The sequence below is a fragment of the Heterocephalus glaber genome, unplaced genomic scaffold, assembly GCF_053883595.1.
Source record: "Heterocephalus glaber isolate CG9 unplaced genomic scaffold, H.glaber_assembly_v1.0 deba00001690, whole genome shotgun sequence".
Taxonomy (NCBI): domain Eukaryota; kingdom Metazoa; phylum Chordata; class Mammalia; order Rodentia; family Bathyergidae; genus Heterocephalus; species Heterocephalus glaber.
Genome location: NW_028258415.1, coordinates 4,897,767 through 4,907,713, shown reverse-complemented (window position 1 = coordinate 4,907,713; position 9,947 = coordinate 4,897,767). Strand labels below are relative to the sequence as shown.

At 35.6% G+C, this 9,947-nt stretch overlaps 1 protein-coding gene across 1 annotated transcript; it reads left to right on the top strand.

Moving 5' to 3' along the window:
* Positions 1–5,340: 5,340 nt before the first annotated feature.
* LOC101701843 (translationally-controlled tumor protein-like) lies at positions 5,341–6,233 on the top strand. The gene has a single exon (XM_087199247.1). The coding sequence runs from the start codon at positions 5,550–5,552 to the stop codon at positions 6,030–6,032; it is 483 nt and encodes a 160-aa protein (XP_087055373.1). The 5' UTR covers positions 5,341–5,549; the 3' UTR covers positions 6,033–6,233.
* Positions 6,234–9,947: the final 3,714 nt, after the last annotated feature.

Sequence of the window (9,947 nt, the reverse complement as noted above, 5' to 3'; positions counted from 1 at the left end):
ATAAATAAAATAAAATAAATATTTTTATGTAACAATCATAAAACCAAGTTAAATAAGCAAATGTAAGTATAATTAAGAAACATTTTATTTGATTTAAGCTGCATATGTAAATAGACATGAATCTAAATCAAAACCACACAGATTTACACAGACTTCTTGACTCAGAATCCTGAAAAATCGTGTTTCCAAAACTCTTGTTGATTACTCATTTTCAAAAGGTTATATGTTGAAAAATCAGGGGTAGTAAGTTTGAGTCACAGTAAGTGGTGTATTTGTTTTAACCATCTTGAGAGCTAAACATTGGTTCAAAGAACCTTACCATCACAGGATCTTCTGTTTCTGGAATAAACAGAGAACATGTTACAAATAATATAAAGATAAGGCTACTCCATTACTGCCTTGTTACTTGACAATGTCTTAGTAACTACTTGTATATAGTGCATTATTTCTTCAAATCTACAACCTGAGCATTGAGCTCCTTATTCATGCATTTATTCATTCATTTCATGTGTTCATTAATTTTTTTTAAAGAACGAAACTGTATGGTAGATGGAAGTGAATAGGTCCAGTGTTTATCCCTTGATTGGATCATGCAAATTTCTGAAACCTTATGATAAGTAGAAAATTTAAAAGTACCTATGGGGTACAGTTTGGGAGGGGGAGAGATTAAATCACAGGTTTCTCCCCATACCTAAACCCACCAAATTCATACATTGGTGCCCTTATGCCCAGAACCACACTGTTTGGAGACAGAAATTTTAAGAGACAATTAAATGAGGTCATAGGATTTGACCTTAATCTAATCTGATAAATGTACTTACTAGAAGGGAAAATTTGGACACAGAATCAAGGAAAGATGCACACAGAGAAATGACCAGGAAAAGTCATGGCAAGAAGATGGCCCTTTGTAAACTCAAGAGAGGGGCTCTAAAAAAGAAAGGCTGTCTTTGTAAATAGGGAAGGGTGGAGGGGGTGAAGGGAGGGCTAGGAATGGGGAAAAAATAAGAACCAAGATGCATTATGTAAAGGTACAATTCCCAATGAGAAATGTAATTGTGTTGTATGCCTACAATGTACCACTAAAAGAATTTAATTAAAAAAAAAAAAAGAAAGGTTGTCAACAAATTGCTCTTGGACCTTTAGCTTCAAGAACTATGAAGAAATAAATTTATGTTATGTAATCCACTCAGCCTCTGGTATTTTGTTTTAGCACCTCTAGCAAACTGAGCCACCTTATGAGCAAAGAAACAAGGAATGACTCCAGAATCAGCTCTTTGTATCTATAAAGGGTAAAAAGAGGGCTGGGGATTTAGCTCAGTGGTACCACGACTGCCTCACAAGAGCAAGGTTCTGAGTTTGATCCCTGGTACCAAAGAACAAAAACAAAAAACAAATAAAGGATAAAAAGAAATGTCACAAAGACTGTGTTTCTTCTTATAGTAGAGGTCATTATGAAGGCAGGGAAGGACATGGAAATCAATTATTGGTGGATCTTTTATACCACAAAGGAGGAAACCTTGCTTGATATCATAACTACAACATGTCCAGCATTTTCTGAGGTACAAGCCTATGGACATTAATGCTCTATAATGCTAACAGATTTTCTTTTGGCTTTATAAAATATAATGATTTGCTACAAACCAAACACATTTTTCTAACTTCCAAACAGCATGAAGTAGTATACATGAACTTTCACTGAATAAATTGAAAACCAACAATATAATTCATCTATCTGGAACTTGATAAATGTTTAGTGAAAACTGAAGGAAGAAAATGTATTTTCTTCTTAGGCATGTTTGAAAGATGCTACTCCAATCAAAAGATAGAATAACTTCAAATTAAATGTTTGAGATATCTTTAGTAATTCTTGATTGACTCTAAATTTTTGTTTGTGACCCTGGGTATGAAGCATCAGGGATAAAAGAACAGCATTCCTTCTTTATTTAGATCTCCATGTATATGAAATGGGCTTTGAGTCACATTTTCGAACAATAGAAAACCAATCCCAGGAGAAGCCTGTAGTCCAAGTCTGGCTTTTTAAGACCTATAAAGGCTTTATTTTATTTTATTATTTTATTTTACTCTTCAGGTAGTCTTAATTTTAATTTTTATCTGTATATGCTTGAAGTACACAGTGATTGTATTCCTCACAGGGCATGGGTACATGTACATAACACATCTTAGTTCTTTTTTGATCCCCTCTCCCTCTTCTCCCTTGCCCCCCACCTCTTATTCCCCTTCCCTTTTGCAAAAGATCTCTCTATTTACTATTATCTATCTTCTATTTTGCTTTTCTTTTATATTTTGAGTTTCTCATATAAAGAAACCATGCAGCCTATAAAGGCTTTTGTAACAGTCAGTGTTTACTAGAGAACCAAATACAACATAAATTATACAAATATATATAAAAAATAAAAAGATTGGCTTACAATGGCCACCCACAGAGTCAGATGTGGAAGAGTGCAGAGGATTTGTCTGCTCACTGCAGACTGATGGATTTAGTTGAAGGACTGGAGCTTACTGCAGAGTCCTGGTGGGTCTGCAATGAAAGAGTCTACAAGGGAAGACTGAAGAGTCTATCCAAGAAGCTGAAGAGTCTGCGCCAGAAGCCAGGAGATGACATCCAAGGTGAAGGCAAAGATCTATGCTCCTCAGAAGAAATAGAAGCAGATTCATCCTTCATTTCCCCTGTATACTATCTAGGCAACAAGCCATGCTAGGGTAGGTCTTCTACACCTTGAAATGTGGAATTGCTGAGCCAATTTAGTTGAGCTTCTCTTACTCAAGCTGATACAATCAATCAACCAATAGCTTTAGTGGCAAGAATTTTACTGATCTTTAAAAAACAATTTCATGACTAAATTCACAGTACAGTGATTTAGTTAAATGTTGATGTAGAGTATATACAAAATTTACTTCTTCTGGAATCAAACCCAACTGTCTGCTGGTTAGTTAACATCCTAGTGTGCTTTCATTATGATTAGGCATAAGCAGTTGTGTTTCTAGTTTCTTAAATTATTATTTGATGAAGTATTTCTCAAGATCTGTATTAATTCTAAAACTGTGGATTTTGCATTTGTTGTGTTTGTTTACCAATTCCCTTGAGTTTAGCATGTTTCAGGTTCACTTTGGTTTTAATGACTCAGAATACCCCTTCCTGACGGAGAATATTATTTGTTTGTTCAAAGCTATCTCAACTTTCTTGGTAGAGAATATTATCCAGATAACATAGTTTTTCTAGTTTTCATGCTGGTAGTTGTTAAAGAAAAACATCATACCCACTTATTTCCTTTTCAAAGCAGAGAAATGTAAACAGTTTTATTTGAGTTTTGGTTTTATAAGGGTTGTATTTTCCAATTTGATTATTTAAATATGAATAAAAGTGAATTCCTTTAAGATTGGTACAAAGCCAAATGCCTGATTTCATAAACAGATTTCTGAGCAGACTTCACTGTAGGAAAAATAAATGGATGCAAGGGGGGTGAAGTACCTATAAGATCATAGAATTTTGAAACTTACAGTTTCCATAGAAACTTAGTTTTCAGATAAATTAACGAATAATTAGATAGTTAAGTGATATGCCAAAGATCATACACATAGGAGATTTTATGGGGTTATCTTTGAATTTGAATAACTTACATGCCAATTAAGCACCATTTGTAATTGGTTCCATTTGAAGTATATTTCAAAAACTAAGGGATTGAGCAGTAAAGTTTGTTATTAATATTTCCTATAGCTTGTTTCTCATCAGTATGTATGCGAATTCTCTGCAAATGTCAGAACTGCATTGAACAGGATGATTTATTTACAAATACTCTAGCCAAAGATTTGCTCTCTGCATCATTTGTTAAAGCTGTTCCAATCAGACACCAATGCGATGTTGGGGAAAAAGAGAGTTGTTTCAGAGTTCTATGATGAGATGATATTTCAAAACCCAACAGCAATCATCCAACAATTATTAACAACATCCTGACAGCTAACATTAGGGGCCTGCAAGCATGAAACAGAATTTGCAGAATTTGAAGTGAAAACCAGAGAAAAATTAGAAGCTGCCAAGAAATAAACAAGCTTTGAAATTACAGAGCTTAAAGAGAGATTAAAAGCAAGTTGTGAAACTATAAATTGTTTAAAAAATGAAATCAGGAAACTTGAAGAAGATGATCAGACAAAAGACATATAAACAGCTCTGAAGAGAGCTTGGTGGTATGCCAATAAGGTGGACTTCATTTATGGAGAAGTGGATTTAATACAGATGCTATTGATGTTTCTTAGAGGAACTGCATATATATAGTTGTCAACCATGGATTTCTCAGCAAGAGTCAAAATATTCTATTCGAACAATCTTTAATGTAAAATATATGTGTAATAAGAATGGATTCGGTGGGGCCAGGGATTTCGCTCAGTGGTTTTGCTGCCTGCTGCGCAAGCGCAAGGACCCAAGTTCAATCCGAGGTACCCAAAAAAAGAATGGATTCTGTGTAGGCATTTTTACCAATCCATTTTAGGAAAATTCTATAGTGTTAAAGAACGTTTTTAAAAAATTTTTTATTGAAGTATATGAGTAGCTTATCTTCCTTTTGCAGCACCAAAATGTTCACTCCTAGGCCTGGGGATTTAGCTCAGTGGTTCCAGTGCCTGCCTCGCAAGCGCAAGGTCCCGAGTTCAATTCCTGTGTACCAAAAAAAAAAGTTCACTCCTAATTTAGGGAATGATTTTGTTGGAAAAGCAAGTTAATTCTATTAAGAATTTCTCATTTATGTATTTTCCTCCCACTCATTTGGGAGAAAGAAAAAACAGTAGGCATCACACATTTAGAATCTTGTCAGTTTGCTTTGTTATGACTCAGTCTTCCTGTCTACAGCTATCTGATTATTTAACTAAAGATGAATAGAAAGGCAGAAAGAGACCATTAATATATTTGTGAATATTGGTTTGTTTAGTGTCATCATAACATATAAAACGTTAGAGCTACATATCTTATTTCAAATGGAAATATAATTTTTTATTTCCATTAAGTATTTTTTTCTGGAAGTACTATTAGTGCAGTGCGTGTGAAAATCGAGTTACCATGGTGATACGTCTGTTTTCTTCTCTTAGCTGTCACCTCTTTTCTTTATAAATTTATTCTATGACTTCTCTAAATGTTAAATTCTAATTGTTTGAAAAATAATGATACGTAAGAGATAAAAATTTACGTAACTCCAAGATAAGACTCATTAGAACTTTCAAAATTCATGACATCCTTAATGTACTTGAATTTGAACTCAGGAAGGAGAAACAATGGGAACAAAATCTTATGTTACACTGTTTGTTTTTGTTTTTGTTTATTTTGTACCGGGGATCAGACTCGGGACCTTACACTTGCAAGGTAGTCAGCAGAACCACTGAGCTAAATTCCAGCCCCGCTTTTCTGCCTGCTCCCGACTCCCGCCTTGTGCCGCTCCTGTTGCACTGCGTTCGCTCTCAGCGCTGGGTTCCTGCTAAACTAGCGCAGCCGTGTCTCCCTTCAGCCACCATCATGATTATCTATCGGGACCTCATCAGCCACCATGAGATGGTCCCTGACATTTACAAAATCTGGGAGATCGCGGGCGGGCTGCCTGAAGGTAGAGGGCAAAATGGTCAGTAGAACAGAGGGTAACTTTAATGACTCGCTCATTGTTGGAAAAGCCTTGGCTGAAGGCCCGGAGGGCGAAGGTACCAGAAGCACAGTAGTCATTGGTGTGGATATTGTCATGAACTCACTTTCAGGAAATCAGCTTCACAAAGAGGCCTACAAGAAGTCCATCAAAGGTTATATGAAATCAATCAAAGGCAACCTCGAAGAACAAAGACCAGAGAGCGTAAAACCTTTTATGACAGGGGCTACAGAACAAGTCAAGCACATCCTTGCTAATTTCAAAAACTATCAGTTCTTTATTGGTGCAAACATGTATCCAGATGGTGTGGTTGCTCTCCTGGACTACCGTGAGGATGGTGTGACCCCATGTATGATTTTCTTTAAGGATGGTTTAGAAGTGGAAAAATGTTAATGGATTTGGCGGTTACCTTGGATCTATCACTTGTCATAACTGGCTGCTGCTTGTCATCCACACAACACCGGAATTTTAGACAAATGGGACTGATGTCATCTTGAACGCTTCATTCATTTTGACTGTGATTTATTTGGAGTGGAGTCATTGCTTTTCAAGGGAAAAAAAAAAAAACATGTCATGTAGGTTGTATAAAAATAAAGTGCCTTTAAACTCATTTGAAAGAATGCCTCTGAGTTTAATACATGTATAAACTAAATCCATCATAGTGTTCGTGGAGAAGACAGAGGCTGGTCACAGACCACTGCTAAAAAGCATTAGACCGTCTTCAGATAACTTCTGCAGTGGAGACTACTGGGACTGGAATATAAGACAAGAATCAAAATTTTAATTCTGAGTTGCAGTGAAGGAGAAAATACCATGCTCATAGCAGTCCCAACATTTGAAGTGGAGCCTTATGTATTTCATCACCTACAGTGGAAGTAGTTAACCCTGGAAGAGATTACCAAAAGAATAAAAAGACTAATTTAGTTGGAAGCAAAAAAAAAAAAAAAATCCCCAGCTCCTTACACTTATTGATTTGAACTGTAGGACATAGACTAAGTTTTATCAAAATTAAAATAGTAGCCATCATAGACTATTTGTTCAGCTTTCATTTATTAAAGAAGAAATTATCAACCACTTTAATAGATCATCTCAGGCTCTTCTCTCATTCCTTAGAAACTTCCCACCACTAACAATGCCTAGGTCTAGCTTCCTGGCTGAGTCTGGCGAGCTTTAGGAGCACCATGTAACCAGGAAAGAGATGATCTACAAATAATAGAATGACTGACCAGTGATCAATCAGAACTTCTTCCATGGGAATTTCAAATGGGGCATTCAAAAAATGGATTTATGATCACAGTGAATTTTGCAAAGCTATGTGAATTTTTATAACAGGTCCTTTTGTACTAATAATCAGATGGCATACCAAGAAAGGAGAATGAGAAATAATATGGCTCCATAAAAATAGAAACACTACCTTGCTTTTTTTTTTGGTACCATGGATAAAACTCGGGACCTGGCACTTGCGAGGCAGGCGGCAGAACCATTGAGCTAAATCCCTGGCCCCATCAAGTTTTGATGGCTTTACAACCCATCTCTCACTTCCATGAAGATTGGTGTTGCTTTTCCTCACATTCTTTCAAAAAATTTGCTCTTTATTTGAATGGGTTTCTGTTCCTTACACAAAACATTTCATACTACTATTCTTGGTAATGCACTTTGCAAGGTGATGTAATGGAGTCCAAGAATTTGGGGTCATTTCAAAAAAGTACCTTAGGTCTGTGTTGTTGGCACCTAGCTAGATCCAAGTGTTCTACTCAGTGGCTTAAATTGCACAAATTAATTGCCAAAAAATCAGCAAAATTTTATGATACTTTCTAAGGGATTAACTCTCAGAGGTGAATAACGTTCTCAGGGCTTGTCTAAAAAATTACCAATAAAGTATCAAAATTATTTCATAATATAACAAGGTGACACTAATGAGAATAATTTCCAATTCCCACTGGCTCACATATTAAATAGCAAAAGCTAATTCTGAACTCATGCAATTTAATAACTTATACTCTCTTTTAAACTGAATATGATGTCTAGCAAAAGATATGTGTTTAATAAAAGTTATTTCTTTTTAATACTGAATTTCACATAAACTCATCACACTTCAACCACATGAAAATCCTCTTTGTGTATAGAATAAAATCTATGTGGTACCATAAACGCAGGCACAGGTAACATAAATGACTGAGGCAACATAAGTGTAGGTTTAGCATATCCTTTTAGACTCAGTATCCTGACTTGGTCACCAGCTGTATACAGTCCCACAGAAGTAATTGTCATTTGCCAAAGACATCATGTTTTGGACATTTCAAAAAAATTTTTCCATCAAAATAACATCCAGCCAAATTCCAGTTCCTACTTCCTCAGTCTTGAGTATGGAGCTACATAGCAGTTGCACTTGCAAGTAATTACTGCATGAGGAGGTGAAAGATTTGGGGAAAATATGGTGGCTAAGAGTTGTTTGCAAAAACAATTGATTTGTCTGCAGAGCAGAGTTATTTGGGACCTCAAAATGAGAAAATAAAGATCACATCTTGGCCAAGGATAAATATTTATTTTCCCATTCTGGGATCCTGGAAATAGGAGTAATTGTTCTTGCTAATGAATGGTTGCACTCACCATAAAGCATTTTGTTTAATTTTTTGAACTTTTTCATTAATAGGCAAAGTTGCCAGGACCAGAGAAATCTCTAACAGAGATTAAGTGTGAAAAGATTTTTGGCATTTGTATTGTTAGTTCTTAGAATTGGTATGTGGTGTGTGGTTGGAATTCTCTGTAGCTTTTTATTTTCAAAGTTGATATGTGGTTCCTTTTTCTTGTCTTTTCAGCTTTCTTTCTTAGTTGAAACTAAGCAAATAATTTCATTCTTTGTTAAAAATCAGGTCCTTCTATAATCGTAAATAAGGTTAGAGCAATGACATGATACTTCAAGAAAAAAATTATAAAATGATGATGAAATGTAATGTTTGGGGACTAATATTGACTAATGTAATTGTTTCAAATGTGATTTTTAATATGGGGGCTTATGGGGTTCAGAAATGACAATGGCTGCATCACATGGCCAAACAAATGTCTTAGCTGCAATGATTTTGGGAGAAAAGCAATGACATTTCAGGGAAATGCAAATGAAAACTACACTGATATTCTATTCTATTCCAAAATAGGGAAAAAAATTAAATACTGGTGAGGTTGTAGAGAAAAATTAACCCTTATATACTGTTAATGGGATTATACGTTAGTACAGCCACTATGAAAAACAGTATGTTTCCATACTGTGTTCTATGCTAAATAGTATGTTAGTTTCAAAACATTAAAAATAGGTCTACCATATGATCCAGCTATCCTACTCCTGAGTATACATCTGAAGGAAATGAAATTGGCATACAAGAGAGATAACAGAATACCCATGTTGATTTTTATTGCAGCACTATTAGCAGTAGCTCGGTTGTGGAATCATCTTGGGTGTCCATCAGTAAATAAACAGATAAAGAAAAAATACACACATACATATACAATTGAGTGTTATTCAACCATAATGAAGAGTAAAATACTTTCATTTGCAGGAAGATTGATAAAACCAGAAAATATCATGTTCAATGAAATGTGCCACACAGAAAAAGACAAGTACAAATATTTTTTGTCCTATGTGGAAGCTGAAAAAAACCCTGATTTTAAAGTAGAACCGAAACCACTAGAGATTGGAGAAGGGGTAACCTTCAATATGCATGTGGCCAGCCATACTTTGCAACTCACAATAGATTAGGGAGTGATGTGTTTGTATCTAGTATATGCTGCATCCTTGGAGATAACCTGGTTAGCATCTGTTCAGACCTCTGTTACCTTTCCCAGGCAAATTGCTCATCTCGCTTTTCCCAGGAAGGTACAAAAGTAGCAGGTGTGTACTAGAGGAGTAAGCAGAAGAGGATGAGAACAGAAATACCTTGATACACGGCAGGATCTCATCCTGTGGGAGTTGTAAAAAGCAAACAACCACAGGAGAGATAATGGTTTTTCACCTCCTTTCCACACCAACTCCATATACCCTTCCTAAGTTTCCACAAGGAATAATGATGATGTAGTCTAAACATAGGCCTTACTATGTAAAGGGCACTGATTTACATATTTTATATATATTTATTCATTTAATCTTCAATTAGGATGGATAATTGTATTCTCCTAAATTTATGCATGAGGAAAGGCCATAAAAGGCTACATAACTTGTCCAAAGCTACACAGTTCATAGGAAGCAGAGCTATGATATGAACAGAGGTTCTAGTTTCCAAGTTCCTAAAGGAAAAGGAGGTGCCAATAATATGG

What these genes read in the sequence shown, in the direction of transcription:
- LOC101701843 (XM_087199247.1), top strand. Translation starts at nt 5,550, where the DNA reads ATGAGATGGTCCCTGACATTTACAAAATCTGGGAGATCGCGGGCGGGC.